General features: G+C 39.1%; 2 protein-coding genes across 2 annotated transcripts in view; one reads left to right on the forward strand and one right to left on the reverse strand.

The window, feature by feature from the left end:
• The window catches only part of LOC130921442 (activin receptor type-1B-like), a 23,412-nt gene extending 12,166 nt beyond the window's left edge, over positions 1 to 11,246 (forward strand). The window contains exons 6-9 of the mRNA XM_057845334.1: positions 2,132 to 2,288; positions 2,371 to 2,495; positions 2,582 to 2,712; positions 9,250 to 11,246. Coding sequence (XP_057701317.1) covers positions 2,132 to 2,288; positions 2,371 to 2,495; positions 2,582 to 2,712; positions 9,250 to 9,375 — 539 coding nt within the window. The 3' untranslated portion in view covers positions 9,376 to 11,246. The remainder of the gene's footprint in view (positions 1 to 2,131; positions 2,289 to 2,370; positions 2,496 to 2,581; positions 2,713 to 9,249) is intronic.
• prkag1 (protein kinase, AMP-activated, gamma 1 non-catalytic subunit) overlaps positions 9,057 to 15,482 on the reverse strand; it is a 27,185-nt gene continuing 20,759 nt past the window's right edge. The window contains exons 10-13 of the mRNA XM_057845336.1: positions 12,624 to 12,661; positions 11,954 to 12,100; positions 11,710 to 11,809; positions 9,057 to 11,635 (exon numbers count right to left, since the gene is read on the reverse strand). Coding sequence (XP_057701319.1) covers positions 11,625 to 11,635; positions 11,710 to 11,809; positions 11,954 to 12,100; positions 12,624 to 12,661 — 296 coding nt within the window. The 3' untranslated portion in view covers positions 9,057 to 11,624. The remainder of the gene's footprint in view (positions 11,636 to 11,709; positions 11,810 to 11,953; positions 12,101 to 12,623; positions 12,662 to 15,482) is intronic.

Here is a 15,482-nt window from a genome sequence, read left to right on the forward strand (position 1 = left end):
ACGTATAAGGGATGCAACAATACAGTTAAGTCACGGTTCAGTACGATTTTCGATACAATTCAATACATTTAATGCTCTGAAACAGAAAATACAACTGTTATTATTATTATTATGTTTGTTGTTTTTTTGTTGTTGTTTTTTGTTTTTTGCTAACAAGCAAAAATAACAGCGCCATCATATAAACAAGCATTTTAGTGCATAATATTTGTGTGCTTACTTCTTACTGAGCTGTAGAAATTTTGTATATAAGTGCTGAGAACAATCTTTACTGTTTGTAAAGTGGGGCACACTGTTGATTGCTGCAGCTCTCTTTGCAGCTATATTTACCATATAAGCAAAACATCCTATTTGTGGTCCGAGTCCATCTGTAACGTACTGAATTAACAGTATTTGCAGCATTATCTATAGTCACCGGTATGGATTGATTTGGCCTCTTTAACTTCCATTCAGTCATGGCGGTTTCTAATTCATCAATGGACAATATGGCGTCGCTCTGGGCTCACGCAGCTAATGGCATGGGATGTAATGTAGCACATCTAGGTTTCTATTTGATGATATCTAGTGTGCGCGCGCGAGAGTTGGCATGGGATCTAAGATAGGACATCTTGGTTGCTATTTGATGATATCTAGTGTGCGCGCTGCGCCGCTAGAGTGTTTTATGGCCACAGAAGTCACTTCTGCTCATTACTGCACATCACCAGTATATGACATTCGACTTTCATAAACAGAACGAGTTTGAAGTACGCCGCTCTTAATTTGCCACTCATTGTTAATCATGAAACCATGGGTTTGCTTAGTCTCCCACGGTCTTAACCTTTCTGATCCCATCGGCCCTCCAACAACAGGCGTTAGCTTACGCATGCTAACCGTTTGTGAATGCCATGTTAGATGAGCAGCGCAACATCCCGGATATGCGTTGTAGTTAACATCCTTAATATTGAAATCGAAGGTGTTAATTTCGTTTGGTAAATTCGAGACAAAGACATACAAATGTCATGCATCGGGATTTGGGAAGTTAGCTCACGTGGGGAGGACCGTACATTTGCGTCCAAGTGATGCCAGTAGTTGGTATCGGCGCCCTAAATGTTGGTACTCGTCGATACCGATACCACCAATTCGGGCCGAATCGGCGCCCCCTGACGATACTGGTATCGGTATCGGTGCAACTTTAATTACAACGCCATTTTAATTAAACAAAGACTTAAATTTGACTCGAATCTTTTCTGTAATCGGATTCCTCCAGTTAACTGATTAATCGTTAAAGCACTAATTCACAGTACAACTTCCTCAATCCTGAGGAATCATGACCTTCTTCCATCTGGGGCAGTGGTGTCCAAACTATTCCACATAGGGCTGCAGTGGGTGCTAGATTTCATTCCTACAAAACAAGCCAACATCTTTTCACCAATCTGGTGTCTCACAAGTGTAATCAGTTGATTGCAGTCAGGTGCTGTTTGTTTTAGCACAAACTTCATTGGTTAAACTGTCTGTGCTCAATTGGTAGGAACAAAAACCAGGACCCACAGCGGCCCTTGAGGACAGGTTTGGACACTCATGATCTAGGGCATAGGTGTCCAACCAGTTCCACAAAGGGCCAAGTGGGTGCTGGATTTTGTTCCAACCGACACCGCGCAAACAGTTTAACCAATGAATTTTCGGTTGAAACAAGCAGCACCTGACAAAGTTTAACTGATTACCCATCTAAGAGATCAGATTGGTCAAAAGGTGTCCTCTTCATTGGTTGGAAAGAAAACCTGCACCCACTTTGCCCTTTATGGAGTCAGTTTGACACCAGTGATCTAGGGCTTCAAAAATGTAGGACATCTTAGGCTGTTGTTAGTTTTAAAGCAAAATTTAGCACATTACAAAAGCAAAGCTTTACAAGTCATTTGAATAGAAAAGGAATATGAGCTACAAAGCGTGGTCACAGCGAATTGAACTTGTATCACAAGAACCGCTGTTTGACACAGTGAAGTATTTATACGAACATAAAAAGGCTACAAAAACCAACAAAGCCAAATGTGTTGCGTAATAGGTAAATGGTGATGAATATAACTCTATTGAGAAGTGTTGAAGTCTGCAACACTTTATTAGTGAATAAAACTGTCGTATTCGTATATCTACTTTGTAGGAAAGCCAGGCATCGCCCACAGAGATCTGAAGTCTAAAAACATCCTTGTGAAAAAAAACTGCACTTGTGCCATTGCTGATCTGGGTTTAGCTGTCCGTCACGACTCCGTAAGCGACACTATTGACATCGCTCCAAACCAAAGAGTGGGAACCAAGAGGTGGGTTGACCAGGGAAAATTCTTCGATTAGGGACTTCAAGGCATTGGTAAAAAAAAAAAAATATGTTTTTTTTAATCACAGGTACATGGCTCCAGAAGTCCTGGACGGCACGATCAACATGAGGCACTTTGACTCGTTCAAATGTGCTGACATTTACGCTTTGGGGCTTGTCTACTGGGAGATTGCACGGCGCTGTAACAGTGGAGGTCATACAGGATGTGTTTTCTCAAGTTACTGGACCTCTGAGATCACAGTGCCATTCTCAACTCATATCTTGTCTTATGCTAACCAGGTATCCATGAAGAATATCAGCTGCCCTACTACGATCTGGTGCCCTCTGACCCTTCAGTGGAAGACATGAAAAAGGTGGTGTGTGACCAAAAGACACGACCCAACATCTCAAACTGGTGGCAGAGCTATGAGGTAATCACAAAAGCTTTTTGGAATGTTTGTCTTCCAAAATTAATGACAGCCACAATCACATATGGCGACTTCTACAGTCATGTGAAAAAATTAGGACACCCCATTAAATATTCAGTTCTTTATTAAGAAATATTCACATATTATTTTGTGATGATGTTTTTCCTTATCACTGGAAAAGAAAGTGATTTAATTGTAGGTAAACAACAAAAAATAATATTGTTTTACTCATTAAACTAAATATATCAACAAAAATGCATATTCTAACTGAGGAAAAAGTTAGGACACCCTACCACTTAATAGCTGTTACGCCTTCTGGCTGAAATAACTTCAGTGAGACGCTTTTTGTAGCCATCTACCAGTCTTTGACATCGGACTGAAGAAATACTGAAGAATACTTTCAACTAGAGCTGAAACGAATACTCGAGCAACTCGAGTTGAAAAACTGATCCGAGTAATTTTGTTCACCTCGAGGAATCGTTTAATTTTGCCAGCTCTAAGCATCACGTTTTGCCTGGACTACTTTTAATGCGGGATAACGTGCTGACGTCACGAGCGCAGAGGAAGAAGCAATAAAAAAATAAAAATAAAAAAAAACTTACTTCAGCCGACAGCCGCTAAAAACTACGCCCGCATGATGGTAGTGTGGTAGCAGGTAATGGCCGAGGCGTCTCATAGATATAGCATGCATTTAGAACTAGATGCGAAATGACAGACTAGGCCACATCTGGGCAGCGTTAGTAAACAGCCGCCATCTTTAAGCAGTAGACTTCTGAGCACTAATAAATATAAAGTTATTGTCACTCGCTCATGTAACGTTAGCCCTTCGGAGGGCTAGGTTTCTATTGATTATGACCACTGTCGATGCGTGGCTAACGTGTCTTACATACAGGCTTTATTTAATCTGTAAAAACACAGCACTGTAGAGTGATGAGGGTGTAAAATTAAAACATAATAAAGCTTACTGTTTTAGCTCAGTAGTCATTGCTGAATAAAACACCAAGTAGCACTGGTCCCTAACGATCTCCAATACAGCAGGTTTTATATATTTATTTTGAACACTGCAAAAACCCAAAATCCTATCAGTACTTACAGTTTAGACTAACTTAAAAACTTAAGAATAGCTTGACAAAAATGAAAAATCAATTGAAACACGTGGGGAAAACACGAAGCTTTCAAGTGATGTGTTTTATCAAGCGTAATTATATTTTTAGGTAAGAAATATGTTTTTTTTTTTTTTTAATAAGATCTAGAAGTTTTTTGAGTGAAAGCAGTGATTTTTTTCTAGTCACATCTGAGATGCAATTGTTGGCTGTTTTCAACAATGTACATCAAAAATAAAGACATTGATTGACTGAAAATGGTTCAATATTGGATTAAATGTCTTTTTCTCATATATATTTATAATTACTCTTTACCTTTAAAAAAATGTTTTATCCGATTACTCGATTAATCGATAGAATTTTCAGTCGATTACTCGATTACTAAAATATTCGATAGCTGCAGCCCTACTTTCAACAGTGAGACGTTTGAGGAATTTCTTGCATGTACAGCCCATTTCAAGTCACCCCACAGCATCTCATTGGGATTAAGATCTGGGCTTTGACTCGGCCATTCCAGGACTTTCCATTTCTTCCTTTTCAGCCAGTCATAGGTAGACATGTGCCGGTTACCGGTTTCACGGTTTACCGTGGTGTGAAAACGTCGCGGTTTCAAAACCACTAAAATTTTCCGTCATACCTTAGTACGGTATTCGCCATTTTTCATGTGCCAAAATGCAGCCGAAGTGGCTTGGTGCGGCACCGCTCACCCCTTCCCGTTTGTTGCCGTGAGTGTCACTAAACAGCCAGCAAACACAAAAACAAATCCTCCAAACACAAGGCGTACTTTTCTTCAATTTATTGAGCTCTCAAATCGTGGTGAAATATACAAATGAATACATTTAAAACGTTATACAATTGTATTTTTCCACATGTGAGTAGGTTCAACAGGATAGCAGTAGCACCATGAAAAAGGTCGCCAAAAACAAAACATACATTTTCCTTTCAAATTCAATATACAAACTAACTAAAACTTACAAAGACGAATGTTAGCCTAGGCTAAGCTGGGAGAGCAGCTTGGTCGACGTTTTATGTCTCACAGCCGCTGAGTGAGAAACAAGCTTGAATGAAGGGGGGAGAAAAAAAAGGATCACGTCAAAGATCGCTAATTGCGAAAGGAGGTCTCACTCCTCACTTTTTGTTTTAGATGAAACCTTGAAACCTCAACAATATTTACATTTTAACTAACTTATAAAACTAACTTATACATTTTTAACTAACTTATTAACTTATGAATTCTTTGTTCTTTTAAACACAAAGGCATGACATCATGTAGAAGAGAGTTGACACAGTGGCTGAAAATGGCGAAACTTCAGCTTCTCCCCCTCAAAAAAAGTCATACAATATATATTTTTTATTTTATTTAGAAGTGGTCTTACTTTATAGCAATTATTTTGTTCTTGCTCTATTATTGAGCAACTTGAGCTCTGGCTGTGGGTATAGTCTAGGTTCTATTTATTTTAATTTTATATCAAATATTTGTTATTCTTTGTTAATTTATTTATTTTCACATTATATTCATGTTCCAATTTGCAAATATGTTCTGAAAAAAAAACCTGTTCAATGGAAAAAAAGTTTGTTTTTTTTTGTTTTTTTTTTTAAACCCATACATCTCAAAATTTTGGAGCTATAATTGCAATACCGTGATACCGTGAAACCGCGGTATTTTTGCTCACGGTTATCGTACCGTCAAAATCTCATACCGGCACATGCCTAGTCATAGGTGGAATTACTGGTATGTTTTGGGCCAATGTCATGTTGCAGGGTCCAGGTTTGCCTCAGCTTAATTTTTTTCACAGATGATCTCACATGTTCCCCAAGCACCCTCTGATACACAATATAATTCGTGGTGGATTCTATGATGGTGAACTGGCCAGGTCCTGCTGTAACAAAGCATCCCCAAACCACGACACTTCCACCTCCATGCTTCACAGTTGGTATGAGGTACTTATCCTGAAATGCTGTATTGGGTTTACGCCAAATATGTCCTCCATTCTGGTGTCCAAATAATTCAATTTTAGATTCATCTGTCCAAAGAACATTATTCCAGAAGTCCTGATCTTTGTCTACATTCAGTCTGGCAAACTTCAGTTTTGTAGTTTTGTGTAGTCTCTTTCTGATTGTAGAGGCATGCATTTTCACATCAACAGTAGCAAGAGCCGGCTGTAGGTCTCGTGATGACATTTTAGGGTTTTTGGAGACTTCTTTTAGCATTTTGCGGTCTGCTCTTGGGTGAACTTGTATGGACGGCCAGTCCTGGGCATTTTGGCAGTTGTTTTGAATGTCCTCCACTTGTAGACTATTTTCCGGACAGTGCAATGGCTGATTTTATATTCTTTTGAGATCTTTTGAAATCCCTTACCAGACTCACAAGCGTCTACAATCCTCTTTCTGAAGGCCTTAGACAGCTCGCTGGTTTCTCTCACGTCAACAGTCAGTCACTGTTGAAAGTATTCTGCGTTGAGGAGCGGAGCAAACTTTCTTCAGACCGATGTCAAAGACTGGTAGATGGCCACAAAAAGTGTCTCACTGAAGTTATTTCAGCCAAAGGGGGTAACACTAGTTATTAGGTGGTAGGGTGTCCCAACTTTTTCCTCAGTTAGAACAGGCATTTTTGTTGATATATTTGGTTTAATGAGTAAAACAATGTTAATTTTTGTTGTTTACCTGCAATAAAATCACTTTCTTTTCCAGAGATAAGATCAGACATTGATATGTGAACATTTCTTAATAAAGAACTGAATATTTAATGGGATGTCCTAAGTTTTTCACATGACTGTATATCACCCTACCCTACACTAGTAGAATGACAGTGTTGCACAAATGTATGACATTTTTACAAACTACAAATAGACAGTAAATGTTCCGAGTTTGGCCCTACTCACTTTCAGATTAGCTTGCACTACTAGTAAAGTGTTGGATTTTAAGCAGAGGTTCATTCGGCCTCACTGGACTGTTCTTGTTTACTCCCGCAAGGATGTTACAATACAATGCATTGCAGTTATTTTTACTGTGTTGTCAGCAGCTGTCGTTCATTTAAAAAATACCTTGGCAAACCATCTCAGTCACTAAATGAGAAATCCTGCACACAAGAACCTTTGCCATGTCTAAACATTTTTTTTTTTTTTTTTTTTGCAAGAACTCAAATATTTTGTGAAAAATGCTGTACTTATTTTTCTTTTTCAAATTAAACCTGTTGAGAAATTGCTTACTGCAAACACACTACTGTAAGTCGCACCTGTCGTGATGTGAACAGTTAATAAATGGACATTATCCTTAATAATAGTAAATGATCAACATTTAACATAGGTATCTGAAATTGCTTGTCCATGTGTGATAAATGATTGGAACTTCATCATAAGTCACAACTTCTGACGGTTGTTTTTTTAGGTCGCAGTGATTTCTTATAAATCAAATTGGAGACAGCAAAATTTTTTTTACAGATCATAATTTAGCATGTACACTCCAGGCATGCAAACTGGTTAGGGGTGAAAAAGGTGACAAAGTAACATGGACACACGGCATGCGCGGAAAAGTGCATTTCATAGTGCAACCTGAGACATCTCGAATTAAACACAGTACATAATAATTTAACATATACAAGTCTAAATCTCTAATCCTGAAATCAGAACAAATAAAACGCATTAAGTAGCAAATTATACAAAATCTAAATGATAAAATATACAGTATGTCCCATTTGCATTAAGCAGAGAACAGATGTACAGCATAAAATGAATTTACATGTACTGTATAAATTCCATTAACTGAACTATTATGTGTTAGATAGATAGGTAGAATAGAAAAATTACAAGTCTTCAAAATCATTAACTGTGGTGATCATAACTTTATTTACATTCAACCAAAGCAATTAGTCCCATGGTCCTTAACTTCGATTCATAGGGCATCATACTGGATAAACAGAAGTACACCTGTAGGCTGTTTTATGAACAGGGGTGTGTACAAACAGCGCAGGAATGGGGGTACTTTCAAATGCGACATGTAGCGAAGCTCTCCGGTTTGATAAACTCTCAATGGCTAAACAAATGAAACTACCTCCACAACAAGGCTAAAACTCTTCCCTTTCTGTAATTATCGGAGAGTATAGAGGGGCCTTAAATAACTCGTTGTCAGAAATAACTGGTGACCATTCAGAACTTTACTAACAAAGCCCTGAACATGACTATGGAAGGCACTAGTTCATCACTCTAGTTACCTTATTGCTCATGATTTTAATTTATTTTTATCGTTAACAAGCGCTTTACAAAGGGGCCTTAAATAACTCTTCACAACGCCAACTTGTGACAATTCCGATCCCAACTGACGTTCGCTAACTTTACTAGCAAAGCCCTGTGTGAAAGGCGCTAGTTAGCCCCTCCGCAGTTAGAGCTACCTCGAGTAACTGCGTTCTACGAGGCGGTGAAATATCGAGGACTATCTGAAGTCATTTATCAAGAAATTAGGCGAATACTTGTGTTATAGACACCATTACAAGCGCAGGAATTGATCGAACGACACGATTGAATGATTTATGAAGACAACAATTTTTGACATTAATCCCTTACCTTGCCGCAATTTCAAACGGTTCCGTTCGGCCATTCCTTACGACGCGGCGAAACGTCCTACACAATGCTCAGCGCGCTTGCGCATGTATCCATACGCATGGGTTAGAAGCGGCGAGTACTCACTATTTTTGTTTTTATTTAGAACCTTGTCACTGCCTCAAAGATACTTTTTGCATGTATTACCCTCTCATACCTTGCTTTAACCATTGTGTTTTTTGTGTTGGCTTTGAAGCAGTTGACCACATTAGTCACGTAGAGTATTTAAACCATCCTTATTTGATATAACTACATTTAGGTGTTTTCTGCAGGCATTTTTTTAGATGCATACAGGAATAACGTACTAAACAAAACAAGTTTAGAGCGCACGGTAGTACTTTGGGTGTCAAATTCCACTAATGTAGAACGTTTCGCCGATGTAGCAGATTTTGGCAGAACACCGGACGAGAAGCTGGGTTGGAGAGGGGTTCGGCCTCCTCATTGCTGATTGGTGATAACTGTGCTCCTGTCTCTCACTCTTGTCAGTTATTTGTTGTCACGAAAAGAGAGTGGCGGTGATAGGTCTTCTAGGTCATATGACTAGAGTAGTTTTGAGCATGGACTATGGTTTTGAAGTTACCGGTTTCACTCGCTCGTTGACATGCCCCCCCCCCCCATTTTTTTCTCCTCGTATCATCATCTACGTGATTCAGAAGAATGACCCATTTTGATTTCAAAACGGCGAAATCTCGCCGAAAGGTGGCAAGATTGCATGCCTGACACTAGTACTGTTAAATCAGTGATTTTTGGTGGGGGGATTGCGTACTTTATAATGTATTTAAGGTTTAATTTAAATGTATCAAGTTCTTTATTAATCAAATCTGCTTTTCCTTCTGTTCCAGGCGTTGCGGGTGATGGGCAAAATAATGAGGGAGTGTTGGTACGCCAATGGTGCCGCCCGCTTGACTGCCCTGCGGATCAAAAAGAGTTTGGCCCAGCTTGGTGTCAAAGAGGACATAAAAGTCTGATCTGAGAGCAGCCAAGCGTCACCCCATGACGCACTAATATGTGACACTTTCTTAGCAAGGACTGCAAAGTCAGTAGCTTTGCGGGTATTTCGAAGCACTTGATTCCTGACAAACCCTACCTCGTCTACCCAGAACCTGTCTGGTTTCCCCTCTGAAAAGAAGTATCCCGGGGTTTTCTTAGCAGTCGATGACAGCGAATGTATAACAATTAAAACACATTTTTCCAAGGAATCATTGAAGGCGATAGGTGGATTCACAGTGATGTCCACAGTCAAATAATCTGTCCAGTACAAAAACTGGTTCCACTGCGGCACTGATGCTTACCAGTGACAAGTTTCTTCAGGTCTTCAAGAGTGGACTGTTGAAGTGTATGCACTGCCCACGACAACACACATTGATGACATTGCACTGCCATAATAGTCAATGTTTCTCACACAGAGAACATGCACACAAATCCAAGTTTTACGTCATTACTTTGTTTTAAATGTCACTTCATCTCATAGGATAAAACTGGTTCAAACATGTTGACTGTGTAATTCAGGATTGGGGAAGCTTTTTCCTATCAGGGACCATTTAAATATTTCCTCAAAATTACCCCAAGACCCATATGAGGGGGCGGGTACAAATTATAAATCTCTATAGTTTGTAACAGTTACATGTCAGGTCTTGTCAAATGCTATTCACAGCCACTGAAATTGTTACAGTTACATGCCACAGGTTCGCAAGAAGTATAGATAAAACAAATCAGTGTTTATGCTTTTATTTTATGAGCACATTTATGTGGAATGCTCCTATCGAAACAGTAATTCTCAGAAATGGTTTTGTTTCAGGGAACAGATGCACTTTTGTCTTTTGCTGTAATATGTATTGTCGTATTTATATTCGTCTGCTAAGGAACAACCCCAAAAAACACTGTATTACTACTGACCTCGCTGCATGCCCCCATACTCATCTGTAACCTATTTTTTATATTACTCCACTCGGCACTCATGGTCATGTGTGAAAAGAAATGCTAAAACTGACTACTCTACACAATGTATCTGTATCTGTCACATGCACTGTAAAGGCTTGCGAGTGATATATTTGAGCTTCTAAGGCAATAAGGTTGTGTCCCATTGTAGTTGCCTTATATTTAATGTAAATATGCTTTGCCCCCTTGATAGAGCAATCATTTGAGCCAAAATGGTTTCTCTTGTGATGTCTGTTTCTTCACCACACGGAACCTCATATACAAGTAAATACAACAAAAAACGTCTCAAAGAACATTTATTGCTCTTCACATTTGACAGCAGTTAAAATACAAAAACTGCATTTCCACACACTTTCAAAAAATTAAATGTAACCCATTCTTTGCTCATCCCCAGAAGGAAAAACAATGCTAAACATATCAAATACAACATAAATAAATGATCTGTCTTTGTTAAATGTGACAAAAATGAGAAATGCCAAAGATAAAAAGGCTTGGTTCGACCATTTCTATTAAAGTGTTAGACTTCTTCCCAAAGAACCTAATTTCAGAGCGCTGTCAAGAGTAATATATATCCCTTTTTAATATTACAGTAGTATGCGTAACAAAACAATATGTAGTCTTGGAATTTAGATGTAAAAAGTTAAAAACTGACAACACTATACATGGTAGAGTTTGTCACAATCATCCTGAAGCCGGATGCACAGTTAGTAGTTAAAATGACAGATTGTAAGGTTCATTTTTTACTTAACACATCACAAACCCTGCCTTTTACGTAGTTCAATTCATACTTAATACATAAAACTTTTGGGGTCAGGCCAAATTGACTAGTTATGATGTCAGTGTATTTGTATGAACAGGGAAGAGGGGAAAAAATGTCACCTTTGATGCCAATTAAAATAAATTAACACATCAACATACAACATGAAGTAGTGTAATGCCTTTAGAATAGTTGATTGCCTGACCAAAAAGAAACTGACAGCTGATTTTTTTTTTTTAAATGAGCATCCTTGTGTCATTCCATCTCTTGGCTACCTGGTGATGCAAAACTTGGCTCCACCGACAAGAATTGTGCTGCTTTTCTGTGTTACCTCAAAATTTTATTGCTCACTTCATAAAACCCCCAGAATAAGTAATGGGAAAAGGAAATATGGGGTGACGATCATTCATTCATTCATTCATTTCGCAGACATAAGCTGCCCCATACACACGCACCTCTTCCCTCAATGTCACCGCTTTCTCCCTTTGCCCTGGCCTCAACTCTTGCGTGAATATAACCAGCTCATGCTGTGCCTACAGGCAGAAAAATCAAACCATTATCTTTGAGGTCATCACAGCTTACTGTGCGGCGAAAACATTTCACTTACCCTCATCCCGATCAGTGAGCACGAGCGCCTGGAGGATATCTGAGAGGGAGACGATACCCTTCACCACATCCTGCTCGTCTACAACCACCAATCTGTGTACCTTGGTAACAAGAACATGATGATTCTCTACTTGCATGGCGCCACGTTAACTCAGACATTAGGAAAAAAGTTATTTCTAGGTTACGCCCGTTTGCTACAACGTGGATTGTTTTGTAAACATCGTGGCAATCCCTGGTGATCTCACCTCAGCCTCCACCAATCTGTTGATGATGGCCTCCAAGGTCTCATGGCGATTGCAGGTCAACACCCCTTCAAAGTACTGAGAGCGGTGCTGCAAGGCTTTGGTCACAGTCAAGTCCAGATTGTTGTAGGTCTTCTCTGCTGCCAAGTTCTTAAATGAGCAAAAGTCTATCATCATCACTCTAAATACTCTCGATCACACTAACGTGAAATAAAATAATTTGATAGTAAAACAGAGTGAGGAGGAGGACAAGAATTGTTCATTCACTTCCATCAACAACAACTAATACGTTAAATGGGGATTTCTACAATTTATATCAGAGGTCCCTAAGCCCTCCGCTATTTGCAAAATTAAAGGAATCTCAACAATGCTTTATAATTCTCAAAATTAAGAGCATTATGCCAAAGTGCAGTGCAAAGTATATTAAATTACCGATTTATATGGGACAGATTAACATTGTTCGGGAGAATTATTGTGCACTTTTCATAAAATGGCTAAATTCTACTGAACAGACCAAGAATTATCACCCATTATTTGTGGATATTTGTGTAACGGTTTCATCCCAAGCCCCAACAACACCGTTTTGAAAACTGTAATCATTATAAATCAATGACAAAAAGTGATGATATGTTTGATCAGAAAAACTAAAAAACATGGACCACTGTGAACTTACAATGACATCAAACTTGGAGTAAATGTCTACCACTCGACCTGCAAAAGAAGAGGTGTCAGTAAATCATGTTTTATTGTAACAGCATGTTAAATGTTTTTTACCTTAATGAAAAATATTTTAATAATTATAACATATTACTAGACTCATCTAAATCAGTGGTTCTCTTTTCTCCCATAAAACCTGCAAAATATATAAGCTACTATACCATTAAGGGAATAGTATGCTTTCCCATATTTATGTTTGACTGTTTGTATTACTCTAACACACGCAATATAAAATTAATAGCATTTATATCATAGTTCAAGAAAAACAAGCAGAATATACTTGATATTATGGACTTGGAATGATTGGAAATTGCAGCGCCAAGACAATAAGCAGATAAGGGAATAAGAGATACAGGATGCCATCTGACCACGGAAGCCCAACGCGTGCGTCATGCAGCGGACTCAGCGAGATTGACGCTGACAAGCAGGTGATAAGCACGACATCTAAAAGCCCACGTCTGCTCCACCAAAGCCCGCAATCATCTCTTCTGGACAGTCCAGAACAAATGGGGGGACATCCTGTTCTGCCACAAGGAATGCCTTACAACAAGAACCCGCGACTGAGAATTGAACACTCAGCAGTCACGTGGCGCTGAGGATGGCAAAATCCTTAACCCTCGTTGCTCTGACAACAGTAGCACCCGAATTCTCCTGTCCAATCCACAACAGACAATCATCCCAAACAATGCCCAAACACACCCTTCTTTCTGACCAAAGCCCACCTCACCAGAGCCTTTAAAAGACTGAATGTTTAACTAATCGTTGTCATTTTTCTCTGGAATCTTTTGTTGACTTGTGATATGGGGATATTGGACCCAGCTTTCCTCCTCATCTGGGTCTATTTGCTGTTTTGCCTTGCTGTCTGATTGCTCTTGACTTGGAATACATTGTCAACTTGTGTTTCGAAGCCTTTTTTCATCTTTTAGAATGGAGTCAGTAGAAAGGGTTAAAACTAAAGTGAACGCGCGGAGTTTGGCCTTTTGGCCGGGTTGTTGGGAACCGCCGGTCCTGGTTGTTGGAATTGCGCTAGCGCGGTTCAGGCGATTCGGCTGGCGTGATACCGGCAATCTAGCTGAAAAGCCAGATTCCTTCAACCATCATGCAGTTTGAACAGACATGGTGCTTGAATATGAAAAAAGAAGAAAAAAAAAACTTTAATGATTCATTAAAATAATATCTTGTATTGAATTTGTGAACCACTCCTATACCTTGTTGTTTTCGTCAACAAGGGCAGTAACAATATTTCGTTGTCAAACCATTTTTTTCATGACGGTCATATGACGATGACGAGCTAAAAACGTGGCTTGGGAGACTACAACATAACGACACGAATGCCAGTTTTCATCTAACGAGACAATGAGGCGCGACATACAGGTAGTCCCCGTAGTTGCGTAACAGTATCTCGCCCGTCATTTTGTTACCAGTCACATAACTTTTTTTTTTTTTTTACCTAATTTTATTAATATGATGTACAATACATGGTTTTGGGATAGTTATTTTGAGATTTAGAGGTTATTTAGGTGTACTTATAGGGTTAATTCAGACTTGCGCGGAAATTTGGGTTACGTCCTCATAGGACCGGAACTCATTCGTGACCTAGGGACTACTTGTAGTGTCTGACATTTGTTCATAATGCATGACATTTTCATGTAGTACATGGCGTGCGTCAGCTTGCATTGTAGCACTGTTTGGGTTGTGTCACTCATGTGAGATGTGCTGCCCCTCTCCCTTACTCTCCTCACTGAAGTTTAGCATGTGTTTCAAGCTAGGCTGCGCTCCATCTTGCTTGTTTGCAAACATATGATAAGACTTGTTTTCTTATCTTGGCAAGAGAATATGCAATGTTGCTTTATCCTTAGAAGTATGTGCTAAGTGATCATCACACACTAAATGTAACTCATGATCATGTTATTACAGCATTTGCGTTAGCATTAGCATCAACTTTAGCATGGCGAGCATCCTCTTAAACGCTCGGACAACTTTTTGTGGCTTCAAGGTGGATTTAATTAAAATTAATGTACCGTTTTTCCTGCTGAGTGTGTATTATCATCACAAAGTTGGCGTTGTCCTTGTATACTCTACAACAGGGGTCCCCAAATTTTTTCCTGTGAAGGCCACATAACTTTTCTCTTCTCTGATGAGGGGACGGGGTCAGTTTGTAACAGAAAAAGTGTGACGATTGCAGGAGTGCCTAAATGTAAAAATTTATTGTTTTTCAGAAAGCCACAATCAAATAACCCTTTCTGGATTCTTCACGGAACAAAAGTAAATAATTATTATATTATATTATTCATTCATTCATTTATTCATTTTCCATGCCGCTTTTCCTCACGAGGGTCGCGGAGGTGCTGGAACCTATCCCAGCTAACTACGGGCAGTAGGCAGGGGACACCCTGAACTGGTTGCCAGCCAATCGCAGGGCACAAGGAGACATACAACCATTCACGCACACACTCATACCTACCATGCATGTTTTTGGGATGTGGGAGGAAACCGGAGTTCCCGGAGGAAACCCACGCAGGCACGGGGAGAACATGCAAACTCAACACAGGAAGGCCGAAGCCTGGGATTGAACCCTTGATCTCAGAACTGTGAGGCAGACGTGCTAACCACTCAGCCACCGTGCCACCATATATTATATTATATTATATTATATTATATTATATTATATTATATTATATTATATTATATTATATCATATCATATTATATTATATTATATTATATTTAGGGCTGTCAAAATTAACGTGTTAACAGGCGGTAATTAATTTTTTTAATTAATCACGTTAAAATATTTCACGCAACTAACGAATGCG

This window comes from Corythoichthys intestinalis, chromosome 9 (assembly GCF_030265065.1).
Source record: "Corythoichthys intestinalis isolate RoL2023-P3 chromosome 9, ASM3026506v1, whole genome shotgun sequence".
NCBI lineage: Eukaryota > Metazoa > Chordata > Actinopteri > Syngnathiformes > Syngnathidae > Corythoichthys > Corythoichthys intestinalis.